The sequence below is a fragment of the Aotus nancymaae genome, unplaced genomic scaffold, assembly GCF_030222135.1.
Source record: "Aotus nancymaae isolate 86718 unplaced genomic scaffold, 86718_ANA_hifiasm-v0.15.2.pri h1tg000016l, whole genome shotgun sequence".
NCBI classification, from domain to species: domain Eukaryota; kingdom Metazoa; phylum Chordata; class Mammalia; order Primates; family Aotidae; genus Aotus; species Aotus nancymaae.
The window spans coordinates 40059955-40082117 of record NW_026988428.1 but is presented as its reverse complement, the minus strand read 5'-3'; the positions used below and the strand labels follow the sequence as shown (position 1 = coordinate 40082117).

Sequence of the window (22163 nt, the reverse complement as noted above, 5' to 3'; positions counted from 1 at the left end):
TCCACCCACTAGAACTCCCCCCGGGTTCTCCTGCATCCCCGACGCACCTCACCTAGCCCCGGTCCTGAGGGAATGGGTGCTCCTAACCCCGGAGCCCGCTTTAAAGGGTCAGGACCCTCCTCCTGCCCCAGCCCCACCCACCGGGCCTCCCTTCTCCATCATCTTCCAGACCCAGCGTTCCCTCACAGAGCTCCCCAGCACCTTATCTCGCCAGCTCCGCCCCTCCTTCCCAGCCAACGCTCAGAAGTCCTGGGCGCACAGGCAGAGCCGGCGGCGTGCTGGGGGCATGCGCTCCATGAAGGCTCTGCAGAAGGCGCTGAGCCGGGCCGGCAGTCACTGCCGGTGGGGAGGCTGGGGTCACCTGAGCCGGAGCCCCCTCCTTGGCAGGGGCGTCCGGCACCACCTCAGTGAGGCTGCGGCGCAGGGCAGACAGACGCCACACAGCCACCAGCCGCTGCACCAGGATCAGTAAGGCAACTGGGACAGGGCAGGGGACGGGCTTACCCCCACTCCCACTGTGTTTCTCGCTAGTTCCCGAGTGCCTTCCCCAGGCAGTGCCTCTCATCGCTCCTCTGCTCGCTCACTAGCCTTCTATGCCTTTTCCTTTGGATGTGGGGCTTTGGGAGCGTCGCGCTCGGGCGGTAACCTGCCGTCCGCCCGGGAGTGCGTTCGGGCAGGCGGGTCGTGGGGATGGTGCCTGTCCAAGATGCGTGCTTAACCAGGATCACAGATGGGCGCGGAGTGTTGCTTGGCGCACTGTCTGAGTACAAGGTCGGGCGCAAGCTGCCTGGCCTCACCTTCCCTCGACCTCTTGTATATTTTAGGGGATGTGTGGGTGTGGAACAGCCTCCTGCCTCAGGTCCAAGTGTACTGGGCTCTGTGTGGTGTGTTTCTGCGTGTCCTCAGCGGGTAATGTGTCATGAGCGTGTATTATTGGTGCGCAGGTACGTGCGTAAGTGTTGGGTGTGTGCGTAGCAGTGCTCCATGAACTGTAGAATAGGGGGATTTTCCAAACTGGTTGTTGAATGGAGAGAATCTTTATAATGGAGGAAAAGTCTTTAAGACGCAAATTTCCCAAACCAGAGCCAGTCAGAGCCGTTATTCGTGCTGCTCTGGCTCCCGAATCTAAAAGGTTCTCTTCCTTTGAGTATTTCTTCTGCCCAGGAGGCCAAACCTTTATCTTTCCCACTGCCCAGGACACACTTGGTGGCTGAGCCTTTTTCTCCGATACGCAGACGGTGCTGAGCAGGAAATCTTGTTCTCCCCAGAGGGCCAGCATAGACACTGTCCAAAGAGCCCTTGCTCTACTGTAGCAGGAACAGGAAATGGGCCATCTCCCGCGTCACTGCCATCTCCCTGATGACACTCCGAAACATGCACACCATCAGTAAAGTAGCCAGACTGACACACTACCTCACCACTATTTGAGACTCTGTCCTAAGGGACACCAATAGGTATTATTTATTATTAATAACATTATGCAGTTCTTTTCTTTTTTCTTTTTTCTTTTTTTTAACGGAGTCTCACTCTGTCACCTAGGCTGGAGTGCAGTGGCACCATCAAGGCTCACTGCAACCTTCCCTTCCTGGGTTCAAGCAATTCTCCTGCCTCAGCCTCTCCTGTAGCTGGGATTACAGGTGCGTGCCACCGCACCCGGCTAATTTTTGTACTTTTAGTAGACACAGGGTTTCATCATGTTGGCCTGGCTGGTCTTGAACTCCTGACTTCAGGTGATCCACCTGCCTCGGCCTTCCAAAGTGCTGGGATTACAGGCGTGAGCCACCGTGCCTGGCCCTTTTCTTTTTTTTCATAGTCCTGGTGTCTGCTTATCCATATTACATGGTACTTTTCCATCAGCTTCTTCTCAAAGAGACATGTAACATTTAAAGGATAAGCCCTCTCCCTCCTGTTCTAGTCTTCAGCCCAACTTCCAGATAATCACCATGGGAGAAATAATGGTGGGATACAGTAAAAGCCGAACTTCCCTCATCTGTCCACCTTCTACAGAGTAGGGAGCTAGAGGTATCCCTGGTTCCCCCTATACATACCTCCTTATCCTGTGGAGTCTGGTGATGGAAGTGTTTTTAGGGGACCTTGTTTCTTCTGCCCAGGGAACCTCCTGGTCATATCCTTGGACTAGTGTTCCCCGGGCAGAAAGGGCTGAGAGCACTGGAGAGTGATGTGCTTTGGCAGTGTGACACCATGAGGTGGTGGGGTTACTGTGTTTGGGGGAGGAAAGAGGACAGCAAAGAGGAAATGTGCTGTTATGTGGATTATTGTTTGTTTAATATTTAGCTGTATTGTATTTATGACTTTTTTTTGGAGACAGAGTTTCTCTGTTGCCTAGGCTGGAGTGCAGTGGCATGATCTTGGCTCACTGCAACCTCCACCTCTGGCGTTCAAGCGATTCTCCTGCCTCAGCCTCCAGAGTAGCTGGGTTTACAGGTACCCACCACCATGACCATCTAATTTTTGTATTTTTAGTAAGACAGGGTTTCACCATATTGGCCAGGCTGGTCCCAAACTCCTGACCTCAGATGATCTACATGCCTTGGCCTCCCAAAGTGCTGAGATTATAGGCATGAGCCACCATGCCCAGCCATATTTATTATTTTATTTTATTTTATTTTAGAGACGAAGTTTCACCATGTTGGCAAGGATGGTCTCGATCTCTTTACCTCGTGATCCACCTGCCTCAGCCTCCCAAAGTGCTGGGATTACAGGCATGAGCCACTGCGCCCAGCCCATATTTATGATTTTAAAAGAAAAATAAGATAGAGTATCAAGAAGAAAATATCGTAACACAAAGAAATGATAAATGTTTGAGATGGTAGATATACTAATTACCATTATCTGATCACTACAATTATATGTATTGAAATATCACTATGCATCCCATAAATATTTGTACAATTATGTGTCAATTAAAAAATAATAAATTTAGAGCCAGGCACAGTGGCTCACACCTGTAATCCCAACACTGTGGGTGGCCAAGGCAGGGGGAATCACTTGAGCTCAGGAGTTCGAAACCAGCTTGGGCAGCATGGGGAAACCCTGTCTTTACAAAAAAAAAATACAAAAATTAACCAGGCATGGTGGCGCATACCTGTAGTCCCATCTACTTGGGAGGCTGAGGTGGGAGGATCACTTGAGCCTGGAGTTCAAGGCTATGGTGATCCATGATTGCACCACCGCACTCCAGCATAGACAACATAGTGAGACCCTATCTCAAAAATAAATAAATAAGTTTATTACTTAAAAATAAAAAAAATAAAGATCCCAGTATTAGAGATAACCAATTAATATAGTGATATATTCATATATATCCTATATATATGTAATTTAATAAAAATAGGATAATATTCATATTCTTTGGTAACTTATCTTTTCCATTTATGAATAGCTTTTAATATCATTGAATATGTGCATATGACATTGTCATTTTGTCATTTTAAAAGATTCCAGCACTTTGGGAGGCCGAGGCGGGTGGATCATGAGGTCAAGAGATCGAGACCATCCTGGTCAACATGGTGAAACCCCATCTCTACTAAAAATACAAAAAATTAGCTGGGCACGGTGGCGCGTGCCTGTAATCCCAGCTACTCAGGAGGCTGAGGCAGGAGAATTGCCTGAACCCAGGAGGCGGAGGTTGCGGTGAGCCGAGATCACGCCATTGCACCCCAGCCTGGGTAACAAGAGCAAAACTCCGTCTCAAAAAAAAAAAAAAAAGATTCCATTGTATGAGGTATCATAGTTTATATAACCAGTCTTCAATTTGATTTCTATATACTCTTGTACACTTGTTCAATTATTTCTTAGAGTAAATTCCTAGGAAATTTTGCTCCCCAGAGATAATCTGATGTCACTGATATCTTGTATAGTCTTCTACAGATATTTTATGCATAAAATACATGCTGATATTACTTTACCTTTTTTTATACAAATGGTATCCTATACACATTGTTCTTGTAGCTTGCTCTTTTGGTATCATACTATACACGTTGCTCTTGTACCGTGCTTGTTTTCCCTTAACATTACATTAGTGATCAATCCACATCTGAGGGATATGCAGTTTTTTTAGGCTTGTGATACATTCAGTCATATAGCATTATTTCCTGTCTTCTGCCAGTTTGCAGGCACAGAGTCCTGCCTTCAAAGTGTTCCTATGTGCTTTCCTTCTTGAGTTATCCCTCAGATAGCTTTTTCCCTCCTTTCCTCCCTATAGGCACTAGCTTCCTTGTGACAACCAGATTTCCCCAGAAGAAGGAAAACTCTTCTAGTATTCCCTTTTCTGGTATTCCTCCTGGCTCCAAACACACACATGCCTAGTCTATGCCAAGCTGCTTGAGTCCTATGATTATTATTATTATTGACCTGAAGTCTCACTCTGTTGCCCAAGCTGGAGTGCAGTGGCATGATCTCGGCTCACTGCAACCTCCTGGGGTTCAAGCAATTCTCCTGCCTCAGCCTCCTGAGTAGCTGGGACTACAGGCACCATGCTTGGCTAATTTTTTTGTATTTTTTTAGTAGAGATGCAGTTTCACTATATTGGCCAGGTTGGTCTTGAACTCCTGACCTTGTAATCTGTCTGCCTCAGCCTCCCAAAGTGCTGGGATTACAGGCGTGAGCCACCACGCCCGGCCAAGTCTTATTTTTTAATGCATTGTTTCAATAGATAATATATTCCATATGGCTCAAAACTCAAAATATGCAAAAGATAGTGAAAAGTATCCCTCCCATCCCTTTTTCCCAGCACCTACGTCATCTCCAAAGAAGGAGATAAATCAGTCCTACCTTTTTTTTTTTTTTTTTTTTTTTGAGACAGAGTGTTGCTCTTGCCCTGGCTGGAGTGTAACCTCGCTCTTGCCTCAGTTTACTGTAATCTGCATTTCCCAGGTTCAAGCAATTCTCCTGCCTTAGCCTCCTGAGTAGTTGCGATTACAGGCGTGTGCCACCATGCCCAGCTAATTTTTGTATTTTTAGTAAAGACAGGGGTTTTACCATGTTGGTCAGGCTCGTCTGGAACTCCTAACACGTGATCTGCCCACCTTGGCCTCCCAAAGTGCTGTGATTAAAGGCGTGAGCCACCACGCCCAGCCAGTCTTACCTATTTCTAACTAAATGTTCTTCCAGAAATATTCTGTGCCTGAATAAGCAAACACATATATATTTTTCCCTTTTAAAGCTATGCTTCAACCTGAGAAAGCTGATATAAGAGAAAAAGAAAAAACAAATGAAAAAATTAAGCTAGCATTAAAGAACGTATTCATGTAACCAAACACCACCTGTTCCCCAAAAACCTATTGAAATAATAAATTAGAAAATAAAAATAAATAAAGCTGGGCATGGTGGCATGCACCTGTCATCCCAGCTACTAGGAAGGCTGAGGTAGAAGGATCACTTGAGCCCAGGAGTTCAAGGCCAGCTTGAGTAATACAGTTAAACCCCATCTCTAAAAATAAACAAACAAACATAAATACTACCATACTATGTATACTGTTCTACAACATGCTTCTTTTAATTAATATTATATCTTAGAGATAATTCCATATCAATACTTAGAGCATGCCCCAATTTCTTTTTTTTTACACTGCATAATATCCCATTATATGAATATACCATAATTAATCAGTTCCCTATTGCACATCAGGTTGTGTCTCATTTTTTTTTTTTTAATACAGAGTCTCAACCTGTCACTCAGGCTGGAGTGCAATGGTGCGATCTCATCTCGCAACCTCTGCCTCCCGGGTTCAAGCGATTCTCCTGCCTCAGCCTCCCAAGTAGCTGGGATTAAAGGCACATGCCACCACACCTGGCTAATTTTTGGTATCTTTAGTAGAGATGGGATTTTACCATGGTGGCCAGGCTGGTCTTGAACTCCTGACCTTGTGATCCACCTGCCTCAGCCTCCCAAAGTGATAGGATTACAGGCGTGAGCCACCATATTTCTTTCTTTTTTTTTTTTTTTGAGACGGAATTTCGCTCTTGTTACCTGGGCTGGAGTGCAATGGCGCGATCTTGGCTGACCGCAACCTCCTCCTCCTGGATTCAGGCAATTCTCCTGCCTCAGCCTCCTGAGTAGCTGGGATTACAGGCACGCGCCACCATGCCCAGCTAATTTTTTGTATTTTTAGTAGAGACGGGGTTTCACCATGTTGACCAGGATGGTCTCGATCTCTTGACCTCTTGATCCACCCGCCTTGGCCTCCCAAAGTGCTGGGATTACAGGCGTGAGCCACCGCGCCCGGCCAAGCCACCGTATTTCTAATCTTACTAACAATGTGATGAAGGCAGGTCTCAGTGGCTCACACCTGTAATCCCAGAACTTTGGGAGGCTGAGGCAGGTGGATCACGAGGTCAGGAGTTTGAGACCAGCCTGGCCAGCATGGTGAAACCCCGTCTCTACTAAAAATACAAAAATTAGCTGGGCGTGGTGGTGCATGCCTGTAATCTCGCCTACTTAGGAGCCTGAGGCAGGAGAATCGCTTGAACTCGGGAGGTGGAGGTTGTGATGAGCCAAGATCGCGCTATTGTACTCCAGCCTGGGCGACAGAGCAAGACTCCATCTCACAAAACAGAACAACAAAACACTGTGATGAGAAATTGTAAATATGTTATTTTTTAGGTACGTAAGTATACCTGTAGGATAAATCCCTGGAAATCAAATTATTGGGTCAAACATCTTTAAAGAGTCTTAATCCCAACTAGCTGTCATATTTGGAAATAATCTGATAAAATAACTCTGCTTGGCTGGATGGTGTGGCTCATGCCTGTAATCCCAGTACTCTCGGAGGCTGAGGTGGGAGGATCACTTGAGTCCAGGAGTTTGAGATCAGCTTGGACAACATAGTGAGATCCCCTTTCTACTTAAAAAAAATAACTCTTCTAAATCTTTTAACATATTAATAGAAATCTTGAAAACCAAGAAATCTTCAGTACCTGGAATTTTAGGTACTGAAGAAACCAAGAAGTCTTCAGCACCTAGAATTTTAGGTACTATAAGCCAGAGAGATACTTTGGGGCACAGGGACCTTGCTAGCAATATAATTTTGTAATTCTTATTGAAGACCCACAGTGTGCTAGGGACTTTGCTCAGTGCTGGGAAGACAAAGTTGTATAAAACACAAAGACCTAACAGTGGAGCAAGGGATATTCTTCCATCAGTAAGATGGTGTGTTGTGTCAAACAAGCAATACCTGGAGGTTTGGGGAACATTTGATCTGGACCGTGAAGAATGAGCAGGACCATGCTAACCAAAGGTCATTCTATGTAGAAGTTACCGCATAAGCAAAGGCTAGGAAGCCTCACAGTCTCTAGCCCATTTTGGGGAACCATCTATATTGTCTGTTATATCTGGAGTGTGTGGGCATGATAGGGAAAGGGAAAGTTAAGTTGGCAGGTTTTATTTATTTTATTTTTATTTTGAGACGGAATCTCACTCTGTTGCCCAGGATGCAATGCAGTGGCGCAATCTCAACTCACTGCAACCTCCGCCTCCCAGGCTCAGGTGATTCTCTTGCCTCAGCTTCCCGAGTAGCTAGGATTACAGGTGCCCACCACCATGCCCAGCTAATTTTTGTATTTCTAGTAGAGATGGGGTTTTACCATGTTGACCAGGCTGGTCTCAAACTCTTGACCTCAGGTGATCCACCCGCCTCAGCCTCCCAAAGTGCTGGGATTATAGGTGTGAGCCACTGCGCCCCAACAATTGGCAGGTTTTAAAGAGGTTTTAATGCCTTACCAAGTTTTTTTTTTAAGACGGAATTTTGCTCTTTTTGCCCAGCTGGAGTGCAATGGTGCAATCTTGGCTCGGTGCAATCTTGGCTCACTGCAACCTCTGCCTCCCGGGTTCAAGCGATTCTCCTGTCTCAGCCTCCGGAGTAGCTGGGATTACAGGCATGAGCCACCACATGTGGCTAATTTTGTATTTTTAGTAGAGATGGGGTTTTTCCATGTTGGGCAGACAGGTCTCGAACTCCTAACTTCAGGTGATTTGAACGCCTCAGCCTCCCAAAGTGCTGGGATTACAGGAGTGAGCCACTGCGCCCGGCCTAATTCTTTTTTTTTTTTTTTTTTTTTTTTTTGAGACGGAGTTTCGCTCTTGATACCCAGGCTGGAGTGCAATGGCGCGATCTCGGCTCACCGCAACCTCCGCCTCCTGGGTTCAGGCAATTCTCCTGCCTCAGCCTCCTGAGTAGCTGGGATTACAGGCACGCGCCACCGTGCCCAGCTAATTTTTTTTTGTATTAGTAGAGACGGGGTTTCACCATGTTGACCAGGATGGTCTCGATCTCTTGACCTCGTGATCCACCCGCCTCGGCCTCCCAAAGTGCTGGGATTACAGGCTTGAGCCACCGCGCCCGGCCCTGCGCCCGGCCTAATTCTTAATTCAAGAACTTATTCTTAGGCACTGGGGAGCTACCAAACGTTTTTGAGTAGAGAAATTACATTTGATTTTATAGAGATCACTGGCACATTTTAGAAGATGGATTGAGGCAACAAGAGCGAAACTCGGTCTCCAAAATGAAAAAAAGATGGATTGAAATTCAAGAGAGTGTAGTTGCAATTAGGTAACAGGCAATAAGGAGCTGATAAGCATGATTTATTGAACATCTACTTTGTGTCAGACATTTTTTCATGGAATATTATCTTAAGCTTCACATCACCCAGGTGAAGTAGACATTACTACCCTTATATTACAGATAAGGAAGCAAGTTCATCAATATTAAGTGACCTGCTCAAGATCACACAGTTATTAAGAGGCAAACTCTGGTCTACCATGCTGGCACAGGGAAAAGGAGAAGAGAGGGTGGATTTGAGACATTATGAGGTAGATTCATCCAATGTTGGTGACCATCTAAGCATGGACTTAAGGTGTGGAAATTATCAAAATGATGCCACATTTCCACCTTGGCACCCAAGTGGGTGGTAATGCTGTTAACCCAGGTGGGAAACAGGAGAAGAATGAAGGAGGCAAGATGACTCAGGTTTGGACATGTTGAGTTTTCAGTGCTTGTGGGGCGCCTATAGGTGGAAGTGTCAAAAGGCACCTAAAAATAAAGATCTGAAGGTCAGGAGTAAAAGAAAGCTAGGGAAGAGATCTACGATTTCTCAGGACAGACATGAAAGTTATAATGATAAGGATAGATCAGATGGTTCAAGGAGGAGGCATAGAATGAGGACGCTCACCTATTTATAAGCCCATGTTGCAGGAGGAGCAGGTAGCAGTTCTCAGGATCCACTTTCCTCCCCATTCTCTGCTCCTAAACAGTGATTCATCAGAAAGTGGCATGCTGTCCCGCCTGGGTGATTTGCTCTTTTACACTATTGCTGAAGGACAGGAACGAATCCCTATCCACAAGTTCACCACTGTAAGTTGCTCTCTGCCTGTTCAGAACCCTAATTCCTTAAGGTCTCTGGAAAGTGGGGAAAGGAGGGTATGACAAGGGAAGGGCAGCTAATGGGTTGCTACATGTAGGTGAAGCATACAGATGGATGAAAATCCAGACGTCTAGGCTGACAAGCCCATTCCTGCCCCAGGGTCAGAAGATTGAGCCCCCTGGATCATGGAAAAAGGACAGAAAACCCTTGTTAGCCTTCAGAGCTGCTCCATACCCTCCTTTCTTGTTATCCAAACCCATTTGTTCCACCTGTTGTAGTGGTTGAGGTTCAGCTAATTGGGTGTCCACTGGGAAAGATTATAAGGAGTATAACACCGTCCTTGTAGCCGACCTTACTGGCCTCTTCTTTCCTCTAAAGGCACTAAAGGCCACTGGACTGCAGACATCAGATCCTCGGCTCCGAGACTGCATGAACGAGATGCACCGCGTGGTCCAAGAGTCCAGTAGTGGTGGCCTCTTGGACCGAGATCTCTTCCGAAAGTGAGGGCCCCAGAAACAAGGACACTGCTCTCTCAAAACTGTCCTGTGGACATAAACTCTCAGAACAGGGAGGAATTTGGGAATTGTATAGTTCAATTCCTCATTTTATTTTATTACTTATTACATAAGTTATACATGAATACTCATTATAAGAGTTCAAACAATATGGAAATACATGATCTCCTTTCCCTTCCTACTCAATCCCTGTCCTCTTTTCCCAGAAGTAAACAGTATTAACAGATTAGTGGGTATCTTCTAGATAATGTCCTATGTATTTACATACATACATGAATATATGTAAATATACTTTTATGATTTAGGATTTTTAAAATATCAAGATAACATAACAGGCCGGGCGCGGTGGCTCACGCCTGTAATCCCAGCACTTTGGGAGGCTGAGGCGGGTGGATCATGAGGTCAAGAGATCGAGACCATCCTGGTCAACATGGTGAAACCCCGTCTCTACTAAAAATACAAAAAATTAGCTGGGCACGGTGGCGCGTGCCTGTAATCCCAGCTACTCAGGAGGCTGAGGCAGGAGAATTGCCTGAACCCAGGAGGCAGAGGCTGCAGTGAGCTGAGATCGCGCCATTGCACTCCAACCTGGATAACAAGAGCGAAACTCCGTCTCAAAAAAAAAAAAAAAAAAAAAAAAAAGATAACATAACATACATATTATTCTGGTATTTATTTTTTTCTCACATCCCAAGACATAGTATCTTTCCATGTCATTAAAACCCCTCATTTTTGGCTTAGCATGTCCTGGATTTATATTTTTTAAAAAAATCCTCATTTTAGAGGTAAGGAAATTAAGACCTAGAAAGGTAAACTGATTTGCCAAAGGTAACACAGCTGTTGATCCCAAACCTAAAGATCACCTGCAACCTTCTTTATTCCCAATTTCCATGGCTCCAGAGTGAGTTCCAGCTGCATCTCTCTAGCCCCCTAATCCAGTCGTGTCTGGGATCCAGGTGTGCGAGCAGCAACATTGTGCTCCTGACCCAGGCATTCCGAAAGAAGTTTGTGATTCCTGATTTTGAGGAGTTCACGGGCCATGTGGATCGCATCTTTGAGGATGCCAAAGAGCTCACTGGAGGCAAAGTGAGAGCCAGGGGACTAAGGGAGGGGTCAGGGACCTGGGCCAGATATCTTTTTTTTTTCTTTTTTTGAGATGGTGTCTTGCTGTGTCACCCAGGCTGGAGTGCAATGGTGCGATCTCAGCTCACTGCAACCTCTGTCTCCTGGGTTCAAGGGATTTTCTTGTCTCAGCCTCCCGAGTAGCTGGGATTATAGGCATATGTCACCATGCCCAGCTAATTTTTGTATTTTTAGTAGAGATGGGGTTTTGTCACATTGGCCAGGCTGGTCTCGAACTCCTGACCTCAAGTGATCCACCCGCCTCGGCCTCCCAAAGTGCTGGGACCACAGGTATGAACCACCGTGCCCAGCTCACATATACCTTGCTTCTCAGAGATTTCCTGGGGCTGGGAATCCTATGAATGAGAGATGAGAAGCAGAACTTCTGTAAGTGGGGACGTGGCTCCATGTGTTTTTATACACGATTCCTAGAAGATTCAACAGAGCCTTCAAAGAGATTTACAGGGTAATTGAGCCTAAGAACCAAAAGGAGAAGGTGACCTCAGAATTCTCTTTTTTTTTTAACTTCCATTGAGTTTACTGCCATCTCTACAGGATTGGGGATACAGAAAGATATAGCCTTCTAGGACTTAAGTTTCGGGCATTTCTGGGAGCAACAGGCAGGAGGGAACCCCTTTGCCCTACAGGAGACAGAATTTTAGCTTTTATCTAAAAGATTCTCTTGACCCTCAACCTCAACTCTGTTCCTCTTCTCCACATCCATCTCCCTTTTCTCTACCCACTCATGTCCAGGTGGCAGCCTACATCCCTCAGCTGGCCAAGTCAAACCCAGACCTGTGGGGTGTCTCCCTGTGCACTGTGGATGGTCAGCGGTGAGATGCTGGACAAGAGGAAGGGGAGGCAGGGCACAGGTGCCAAATACAAGCCAACCTCTTTCATGGCATCTGTCTGCCTCCAGGCACTCTGTGGGCCACACAAAGATCCCCTTCTGCCTGCAGTCCTGTGTGAAGCCCCTCACCTATGCCATCTCCATAAGCACCCTAGGCACTGACTACGTGCACAAGTTTGTGGGCAAAGAGCCCAGTGGCCTGCGCTACAACAAGCTCTCCCTCAATGAGGATGGTGAGCACTACCAAGGCTCGGACCATACTTATAGCCGTCCCCTTCTCCTTATCCCCACCCCATCCCCCAGCCTTTTTTGTTTCTCTTCCCTTCCTGATTAGCCCTGTCATGCCTTTCTTCCCAGCAAACAATCTTTCTTGTGCAATCCACAAAGTGAGCGGGCTGTCAGGGAGGCTTTGTTCAGTGGCTAAGACTCTCTCGGTGGTTTGTATTTCTCCAGGAATTCCCCATAACCCCATGGTCAATGCTGGTGCCATTGTCGTCAGCTCCCTAATCAAGGTCAGTGTCACCTTAACCTTCTGATAAGTATTAACCTCTAAGCTCCTGCGTTCCTGTGTCCCTCATATTTGTTCAGCTCTCCGAGGAGACTGGTGGGGCTCTGATTTCTTTGAGGGTCCCCAGGAGGCACATGAGGCACAGCAGGGACCCACATTATGCTGATGACATCAGTAAAAGAGACTACACCATCTACTTCATCCCCACTCAGTACTGTTCCCTGCCCCCACCCATGAGTCTAGAGCCTAGAGCGCCCTGACCCCTGCCTAGGACCGAGGGCCAAATGCCAGAGACAAGGGGAGGACAGCACTATTGGGCACTGATTGGCCACCTCTGGGTGTGGGACACCTGCAGAGAAGGGTGAATGGCCAGGCCAGGACAGTTATTCACGTCACCTGGAACTGTGAGTTGGCCTTGAACAAGGGTGTCAAACTAGCCCATCAGCTGTAGGTCTCCCAGGGCTTGAGCAAGAACCTGGGAACAGCTGGGCAGCAACACCCTGGAGCCAATCACAGCCCCTCCTGGGGAAGGTGGTGTTAGGAACCCTTCCCCCAGGGACTCAGGTGTCAGAGTCCCTGTGGTATTGACTCTGTAGTTGACATAAGTAAGCAATGAATCCGGGTGAGGAAACAAGGCTGAGTCTCTCTCCTTGTTCTGTGATGGCTCCATCTACAAACCTGTATCTGAGACCTGCCACATCCCATTCCCATCTAAGTAGGACCTTTTAAAAAAAAAAAAAAATAGAGACAGGGTCTCCCCTATGTTGCCCAGTCAGGTCTCAAACCCCTGGGCTCAAGCAATCCTCCTGCCTCAGCCCCCCAGATTACTGAGATTACAGGCATGAACCATTGTGCAGGCCAGTGGGATAGAGTAAAGCTATAGCATGAGGTGTAAGGAATGAGGATGTAGATCAGGGATAGGGTGGGGCTGGGGGACAGGATTAGAGTCAGGGAAATGAACGTGGGTGTCAGGGATGAGGGTTTGGATTGAGAATGGAAGTGGGACAGCCCAGCAAGGGGGCTTATGCCTGTAATCCCAGCTACTGGAGGCTGAGGTGGGAGGATCACTTGAGGCTGGGAGGTAGAAGCTACAGTGAGCCATGATTGTGCCACTGTACTCTAGCCTGGTGATAAAGCAAGACTCTGTCTCAAAAAAAAAAAAAAAAGGAAAGGAAAGGGAAGAACCAATGGAAGTGCTGTGTTTTAAGAAGAAAAAAAAGGCCTTTATAAAATTGAACACATTTGCGGCAGCAGGACCAATCTGACTCCACTACATCCTTGACTCGTCCCTCTGCCATCCTCGTGGATTTAGAATACTGACATCTCTCTTCCTTTGCAGATGGACTGTAACAAAGCAGAGAAGTTTGATTTTGTAAGTTCCCTTGCTATTTAACCCCTGGCTGCATTTCTCCATGGCATGCAGTCCTCTCTAGCTGCCCCAGTGGCTGTCTCTAACCCCACTACCAGGCACACCATCCCATACTAGAAGCCTTATTTCCCTAAGTATGGAAATCTGCTGGCCTCAGAGAGGAAAGCCTGTTGACAAGACCCGAGTTCAGAAGTTCAGAAGGGTTTGTCAGCCTGTGAGGTTTTTTTTTTTTTTTTTTTTTTTGAGACGGAGTTTCGCTCTTGTTACCCAGGCTGGCGTGCGATGGTGCGATCTCGGCTCACTGCAACCTCCGCCTCCTGGGTTCAGGCAATTCTCCTGCCTCAGCCTCCTGAGTAGCTGGGATTACAGGCACGTGCCACCATGCCCAGCTAATTTTTTGTATTTTTAGTAGAGACGGGGTTTCACCATGTTGACCAGGATGGTCTCGATCTCTTGACCTCGTGATCCACCCGCCTTGGCCTCCCAAAATGCTGGGATTACAGGCATGAGCCACCACGCCTGGCACCTGTGAGGTATTAATAGAGGTCCTTAGTCAAGTGGAGCCTCAATGTCCCTTTTTCTCTTCCAGGTGTTGCAGTATCTCAACAAAATGGCTGGGAATGAATACATGGGTTTCAGCAATGCCACGTAAGTCCCTATTCAGAGGACTGACTGAAAGGAGGGGGACAAGAGGAAAGGGGGAGAGAGAATCTTAAAAGGAAGAAATCCCAGGGGAACCTTGGCACTCCAGCTTTCTCTGAGCTCCTTCATTAACATTTGTTTACCTTGTAAAATAATTTGTTCCATTTCTAATTAGTACATAATGAGAGAGGCAGTGTGATGGTTTGTGCCTAAGCCCTTTCTTGCCAAGACTTTCAAAGCCAAAAACATCACCAGTTTTCCTAGACTAGATGACTAGGCAGTTTGGGGTGTTTGGCTTGGGTCTACTTTATGACAAAGCTATGCTGAGGGTTTGCTCAGGTTCAGAAATTTCCTCTAATATTACTGATAGAAGTTTTATAAAGGGGTTCATTTAGTTTGTGGTGTGACGTAGTACTGTCTCCCTCAGGGAAGGTAATTTTTTTCCTTCTCCCAATACCCACTCCTCCAACTTCAAGTACTAAATTGGGTGTTTGCTTCAGATTCCAGTCAGAGAAGGAAACGGGGGATCGGAATTATGCCATCGGCTATTATCTCAAGGAAAAGAAGGTAACCAGGAGAGGCCGGTTGAGAAAGTCCCTGGGAATTCTGCTGCTAGTGGAAGGGCAGTGGGGTTGGGGGCTTCTGCTGAGACCCTGACAGTGTGAAAGGGTTGCTGATGTCCTGAAGAGAAATGCTCTCCCCTCTCTTCCTTGCAGTGCTTTCCTAAGGGAGTGGACATGATGGCTGCCCTTGATCTCTACTTCCAGGTAAGAAAACACTGCTCAGGGCCAAGGTGAGGGAACAGGACAGATTTTCCTACTCCTCAGCCAAAAGTACCATGTGCAGGTTCACATCACGTCTTCACCTATTCTTTGTTTTCATAGCTGTGCTCTGTGGAGGTCACCTGTGAATCAGGCAGTGTCATGGCAGCCACCCTCGCCAATGGTGGGATCTGCCCCATCACAGGCGAGAGTGTGCTGAGTGCTGAAGCAGTGCGCAACACCCTCAGCCTCATGCATTCCTGCGGCATGTATGACTTCTCTGGCCAGTTTGCCTTCCACGTGAGTTTCTGGCTCTGTCATCCGTCATAAGCCCAGTGCTAAGAAGAGAGAATATTAACTCTCTGAAGCTACAGAGGTGGAAGCTTGTTCCTGCCTCTCATTCACTAACTTCCAGCAGGCAATTAGGTTGAGAATCCTTAGGCGAGTTTCTCAAAAACACCAAGTTCCTCGAATATATAGAGATTTCTTTGGGAGGCCAAGGCAGGTGGATCACCTGAGGTCAGGAGTTCGAGACCAGCTTGACCTACACGGTAAAACCCCATCTCTACTAAATACAACAAATTAGCCGGGAGTGGTGGCACGCACCTATAATCCCAGCTATTTGGGAGGCTGAAGCAGAATTGCTTGAACCTGGGAGGTGGAGGTTGCAGTGAGCCAAGATTGTGCCATTGCACTCCAGCCTGGGCAACAAGAGCAAAACTCCCTTTCAAAAAAAAAAAAAAGAGAGGTTGCAGCTCCTGAATTGTGCTTCACATTGCTGGCTCTTCTCCTTGGAGTCTCAGCTTAGATGTCACTTCCAAAGACTTTTCTGACCACCCTATCTCACGTGCCCCCCCAGCTCTATTTACAGCACCCTACTTCTTCTCACTAGTTATCATAATTATTTAAAAAATGACTTGTCTATTTATTTACCTGCTTATTACCTATCTCCTAACACCAGAATGTAAGTTCCTAGTTCTAGCACAGCATCCCACACAGAATGCTGTTAAGTATTTCAATAAATATTTTCTAGCTGAATCAGTGAATTTAAGAGAAGGAAAGGACAGGAGCAATAAAAGAAGCTAATTAACAACCCAAAAGGTTGAGGTGGATTGTGGCCATGCAGTCATTTGTAAACTTGTTAAGAGTACAGCCTAATATGTTTCTTTTCTAATTTGGGGCACACCCAGGTTATCCTCAGCTTCAATTTTGTTCTCCAGGTGGGCCTGCCAGCCAAGTCAGCTGTATCGGGAGCCATCCTCCTGGTGGTACCCAATGTCATGGGAATGATGTGCCTGTCACCCCCATTGGACAAGCTGGGGAACAGTCATAGAGGGACTAGCTTCTGTCAGGTGAGATGCTTTGCATATAATACTTAATATTTTTTGAAGCAATACATTTGTTTAATGGTACCACTTTTGTAATTTATTTTTTGAGATGGAGTTTCGCTCTTGTTGCCCTGGCTGGAGTGCAATGGCGCGATCTCGGCTCACCCCAACCTCTACCTCTCCCGCCTCAGCCTCCTGAGTAGCTGGGATTACAGGCATATGCCACCACGCCCAGCTAATTTTGTATTTTTAGTAGAGACAGGGTTTCTCCATGTTGGTCAGGCTGGTCTTGAACTCCCGACCTCAGGTAATCCACCTGCCTTGGCCTCCCAAAGTGCTGGGATTATAGGTGTGGGCCACCGCGCCCGGCCTACCACTTTTAAGTAAATAGAGCAATCTTGAGCTCCTGCGTATAAGGAGTAAATAAACAATATCTTTGGCTTACAATTCTAGAAGTTGGTGTCTCTCTTCAATTTCCACAACTATGACAACCTGAGGCACTGTGCTCGGAAGTTAGACCCACGGCGTGAAGGAGGAGAAGTTCGGGTAAGGAAAACTGCCGGTGGCTTGTAAGAATATTTCAGAGTAGAACATTCCAAAACACTCAGCAATACCCTTGATTAAGCATCCATGGATGAGGGTCACAGGGCAGAGCATAGGTGAGTTCAATTAATGTCAGGTGGGTATGATTTGTGTTCCAGAACAAGACTGTGGTCAACCTGTTATTTGCTGCCTATAGTGGTGATGTCTCAGCTCTTCGAAGGTAATGCTACTGTGGTCAAATATACACAATAAAAGATTCCTGGTCAGAGATTTTACTAGAAGGCAGAATAGCAAAATAGTTAAGTGCTTCAGCTTTGGAATTAGACAGAATGGATATAGATTGCATTTAAATGAGATCTTTTTTAAAAAGTAAACTGCCTGCTCTATGATAACTTAATTAATGTTAGCCATTGTTATTAACAGCAGAGTCCTAGGAAGTAGGTACCCTGTCTCAAATGGGCACTTACCACAGGTAGGCAGTGAATGATACTTCTGGAAGTATCACATTCCTAGCTCTCTAATATGGGAGTAACAGTCTCATCTGGGTATAGAACAAAGATTATTTAGAGCCTACAAATCTGGGTATAGGCTGTTTCACTTCTCTGAAACTCATCTAGTCTGACACCAGTTCACAAAGGACACCAGTGATTTCAGTCTGATCTAGGCAACTCTAGCTGCTTTCCACTACCCTCAGGTTTGCCTTGTCAGCCATGGATATGGAACAGAAAGACTATGACTCACGCACAGCTCTGCATGTTGCTGCAGCTGAAGGTACTGAAGGGTTAAAGAGGGGAGGTTAATCATAAGACCCTTTCTTTTTCACTGAAAGTACTTTCATTATATGTGCTCTCAAAGTTATAGGGGCAGCAACTAGTTTTATCCAGACACTTTTCAGTTTGCAGCTAGACTATTACTGGGTGCTGCAGGGTACAAAATGGGAAGAGGCCTTTTCCCTCTCCTCTTGGTAAAGACTCTCAAGAATAAGAATCAGTGGCTAAGTGTCTACACCAAAGGGTTTAAGACCTGTGCCTTCTCATTTTCCTTCTGCCCATATTCCCAGGACACATTGAAGTTGTTAAATTCCTGATCGAGGCTTGCAAAGTGAATCCTTTTGTCAAGGACAGGTGAGGGTTAGACTAAAAGTGGGGGAGGGTGGGCACAGCTTCTCTACCTATTCTCCAGCCACCATGCAAATATATACAACCACCACACTCTCCATGTCTCCTTTGCCTGATCATATCTTATTCCTCTTAGGTGGGGCAACATTCCCCTGGATGATGCTGTACAGTTCAACCATCTGGAGGTGGTCAAACTGCTTCAAGATTACCAGGACTCCTACACACTCTCTGAGCCAGCAGCTGAAGCCCTGTCCAAAGAGAACTTAGAGAGCATGGTATGAGCACAGGTCATGGATAGCCCCTGCTCAAGAAAAAGCATTAGCTGGCCACACATGTAATCCATACCCACCAAAAATGCTATGGAGAGCTACACTGCTTCAGTCAGGACCAAGCAGTCATTTGGTGACTTCGGGTACTGCTTTCTATGAGAGTCAAAATACCCCATCCCCTCAGCAAACAGAGTACAGAGAAGGGCTATCTCTGGATAGCAGTAGAGCTATCCAGAGAGAACGGGCTTCAAAGTACAGCCAAATGGCTTGCCCCACTCAAAACCATCCCAGGTCTTCACCCAGGTCTCCTCTTCCCCTCCCTGAAGAAACCATCATGAGAGAGAGACACTCTGGTGGAGGGACTCTAGCTACCATATACATGTATATATCCACAGAATAAGGGAAGTGGGAATGGCTATATATATGGCTTTAGTAGTCTGGAAAGATCTACTCCCCTTGGCCAGGAGATGCTGCTGCTACTGCTAACAGCAATTTTATAGACAGAGAAAGTATTTTATGTTCAAATAAACTTTAATTATTAAATCATTTTTGCTAAACCCAGTCCTTCTTTCTTCCCTGGGGGTATCTAGCTTCATTGCCATCATAGAAGGTAGAAGATGGAACCACAGGGTCAGATAGAATCCAAACAATACATATTCACTTACCCCACCAGATTTTTCTCAACTCCAAATACTGCTTTAGGTTAAGTGTATTCTGCTGCCAAGGGAAGTATAGGTTTGAGTCTAAACAGGCTCTGAAACAGATTGTGTAAAACCTCAGGCCTCCCTCCTTCCTCAGGAAGTTCCAAGTGTGGCAGAAATGAAGATGGAACTTCTCAAGAATAAACAGTTTCAGGCGGGCACGGTGGCTCATGCCTGTAATCCCAGCACTTTGGGAGGCCAAGGTGGATCACATGAGGCCAGGAGTTTGAGACCAGCCTGGCCAACATGGAGAAAGCCTATCTCTACTAAAAATATAAAAATTAGCCTGTGTGGTGGCACACACCTGTAATCCCAGCTACTTAGGAGGCTGAGGCATGAGAATTGCTTGAACCCAGAAGGTAGAGGTTGCAGTGAGCCAAGATGGTGCCACTGCACTCCAGCCTGGGTGACAGAGTGAGACTCTGTCTCAAAAAAAAAAAAAAAAAGAATAAACAGTTTCTAGCACTCATCCCCTAGATATACCCCACGTGTCTCTTCCTCTTTGGTCATGGTTATTACTGGCATAATGATTATGACAGATTGGCTGGGTGTCAGAGGTATAGATTAAGGTAGATGGACTCGGGGTAAGGATAGCTACAGCTCTCTTGAGCTGAAGGTCTGTGGCACTGAGCTACTGAGGAAGGAGGGCTCTGTTTTCATTCTGACACACTGAGTCAATAAAGCACTTACTGAGGGATCCAGAGCCCAAACTCTGAATGTGCTATAGAGAAAGGGTCAAGTCATTGACTGCACCACTTCTTCAGCCAGAGGTAGAAAGGATTTACTCTGGAGAGAGATGGTAGAGCCCCAAGAACAAACAAGTTACATGTGGACAAAGGGAGGGAGAAGTATCATGATGATGAATAAATTCAAACAAAGCTGAACGGTAAGACCCCAGGATCGAATACAGTCTGAGAAAGGCCTGGGCAAAGGGAGGCAGAGAAACTAAAGGAAGCAGGTCAGGGAAGATACACACATGGTAGCCCAGGAAAACTGGCAGTAGTTGGTAGGTGGGGAGAAGTAGGGTTTGGCTGTATGCCTAGCTTTCACAAGGTAGGGGATGAGGAAGATGATTATGATATTGCACAGAGGACCCAACACTGAATTGTGGGAGCCAGAGGTTGCTTGGGGGAAAGTCAAAAGGCTTCAGACACTTTCAAAAGGAGGCTGGCCAAGAGTGTGATTAGGGACTCCAGTATGGACATACTAGAGGCCCTGGGGCACCTCAAGCCCTGAATGAGTCAGCAGCTCTCCATCCCAGAGAGCAAAGGCAGGCACCACTGGACCCCGGAAATCTGTCTGTAGTGTGTGAACCACAGAGACCTGGCTCACATCCACCAGGCTCAGCTTCTGGGCCTCATACTCCAGCAGCAGCCCCACCTTCTCTGGCTGTCCAATACCCTCAATTGGGGCCTTCTCGTTGGCCAACATGGTGTACCACTTGCGCTGGGCATAGGTGAACACCCAGGAACGATCATCAACACCAATGCAGCTATCTCGGGACATGTCCACATCTGCCACTCCTATCCGGAACTGCTGGGAGCGCTTCACTGTCACTTCCCAGTAGTGTCTGCCACTGGTGACCGCTGTGTCTGCCAGCACCACTGCCCACTCCCGGAAGCGCTCCACATTCAAGGCCACCTTGGTGGGCTCCAATCCCACCAAGCCATATTTGACACCCGTATCACCTCTGAAGAGTGCCAGGCTGCTGTGGGCAGTTTTTTCTTCCAGTTTGAAACTGATGCCTGCGGGCAAAGCAAAAAGACGGGATAATAACAGGGCTAGAACCCTAGGGCTGGTGATATATTCAGATCTGAAGCAGGCAGTCATAAGACACGAGCAACTAGGGAAGAGTCAGAATGCCACGCGGACAAGACAGTCAGTGGGTCGCTTTAGTACGGATAGCTCACGGAGACGAAAAACTCGGATTGAGGAAGTCCCGGGATTTAAAGAAACCAAATGGTGTCACAGGTGGGAATCTCGGGACCAACGCCGGTGGGGGAAGGGAAAGACCCGAGAGGGTTGGAGTTGCTTCTCGGAGTGGGGTCTAGGAAAAATAGACGGAAGACATTCTGGAGGTAAAAAAGAGTAAAAAGAGATAATCCTACCTCTCCGGGCCTCTGTAGAGGCAATTCTCAATCGTTTGGCTCCCCAGCGGCACAAGCGCAAAGAACGTGCAAAGGGCAGCGCCATCTTGCGCCATGGATGAATAGGGCACGCCTCCCGGTTGGGAACTCAGCTATCCGCCCGCCTGCTCCCCTAGCACGTGGTGCGCGAGGAGCGGCCGCGCAGCATTATGACGTGAAGCGACCTTCTGCGGGTTTGTGGGGGCGCCATGTTGGTGGGTTCTATTTCGTTTCTACCCGCGGTTGATGCTGCTTATTCAGTTTTTCTGCGTAGACGAGCGCTGCTCACATTTGAACTACATAAAACTTTTAGAGATGTAGGGCTTAAAAGTATAGATTTTAAAATTAGACAGTACTGTAATTAGCTTTTTTTTTTTTTGAGACGGAGTCTCGCTCTGTCGCCAAGCTAGGGTGCAGTGGGGCGATGTCTGCTCACTGCAGCCTCTCCCTCCTGGGTTCAAACGATTCTCCTGCCTCAGCCTCTGGAGTAGCTGGGACTACAAGTGCAAACCACCACGCAGCTAATTTTTGTATTTTTAGTAGAGATAGTGTTTTACTATGTTGGCCAGTATGGTCTCGATCTCTTGACCTTGTGATTCGCCCGCCTCGGCCTCTCAAAGTGCTGGGATTTCAGGCGTGAGACACCGCGCCCGGCCTTTTTCTTTTCTTTTTCTTTTTTTTTTTTTTTGAGACTGAGTTTCGCTCTTGTTGCCCAGGCTGGAGTGCAATGGTACGATCTCAGCTCACTGCAGCCTCTGCCTCCTGGGTTCAAGCGATTTTCCTTCCTCAGCCTCCCGAGTAGTTGGGATTACAGGCATGCACCACCACACCGGGTAATTTTGCGTTTTTAATAGAGACCGGGGAGTTTCTCTATTTTGGTCAGGCTGGTCTCAAACTCCTGACCTCAGGTGATCCACTGCTTTGGCCCCG

At 46.9% G+C, this 22163-nt stretch overlaps 2 protein-coding genes across 6 annotated transcripts; one reads left to right on the top strand and one right to left on the bottom strand.

The window, feature by feature from the left end:
• The first annotated feature begins 241 nt into the window (after positions 1-241).
• On the top strand, positions 242-18952 carry GLS2 (glutaminase 2). Of its 5 annotated transcripts, none has more exons than XM_064377230.1 (18): positions 242-468; positions 9272-9371; positions 9760-9881; positions 10853-10982; positions 11772-11851; positions 11938-12101; positions 12322-12380; positions 13716-13748; positions 14335-14393; positions 14888-14954; positions 15104-15154; positions 15272-15448; positions 16369-16500; positions 16930-17022; positions 17178-17239; positions 17714-17790; positions 18080-18143; positions 18274-18952. In XM_064377230.1, exons 1-18 carry the CDS (start codon positions 287-289, stop codon positions 18416-18418), a joined length of 1797 nt encoding a protein of 598 aa, XP_064233300.1. In that variant the 5' UTR covers positions 242-286; the 3' UTR covers positions 18419-18952. The 5 variants fall into 5 exon arrangements, with proteins under 5 accessions (XP_064233300.1, XP_064233301.1, XP_064233299.1 ...); XM_064377229.1 differs by lacking the exon at positions 242-468 and adding an exon at positions 767-944; XM_064377232.1 differs by lacking the exon at positions 242-468 and adding an exon at positions 6487-6625.
• On the bottom strand, positions 16767-21315 carry SPRYD4 (SPRY domain containing 4). Its single transcript, XM_012450494.2, has 2 exons — positions 21216-21315; positions 16767-20852 (listed from the first exon to the last, which is right to left on the bottom strand). The coding sequence occupies exons 1-2, from the start codon at positions 21298-21300 to the stop codon at positions 20314-20316; spliced, it is 624 nt and encodes a 207-aa protein (XP_012305917.1). The 5' UTR covers positions 21301-21315; the 3' UTR covers positions 16767-20313.
• Between the last annotated feature and the right edge of the window lie 848 nt (positions 21316-22163).

Excerpts from the sequence above, each read along its gene's own strand:
- GLS2 (XM_064377230.1), top strand. The coding sequence starts at position 287 with ATGCGCTCCATGAAGGCTCTGCAGAAGGCGCTGAGCCGGGCCGGCAGT. Across the intron at positions 15,155-15,271 it reads CCCTTGATCTCTACTTCCAG|CTGTGCTCTGTGGAGGTCAC; the intron begins GTAAGAAAACAC and ends TTGTTTTCATAG. Across the intron at positions 17,023-17,177 it reads GTGAAGGAGGAGAAGTTCGG|AACAAGACTGTGGTCAACCT; the intron begins GTAAGGAAAACT and ends TTTGTGTTCCAG.
- SPRYD4 (XM_012450494.2), bottom strand. The coding sequence starts at position 21,300 with ATGGCGCTGCCCTTTGCACGTTCTTTGCGCTTGTGCCGCTGGGGAGCC. Across the intron at positions 20,853-21,215 it reads CTCTACAGAGGCCCGGAGAG|GCATCAGTTTCAAACTGGAA; the intron begins GTAGGATTATCT and ends CTTTGCCCGCAG.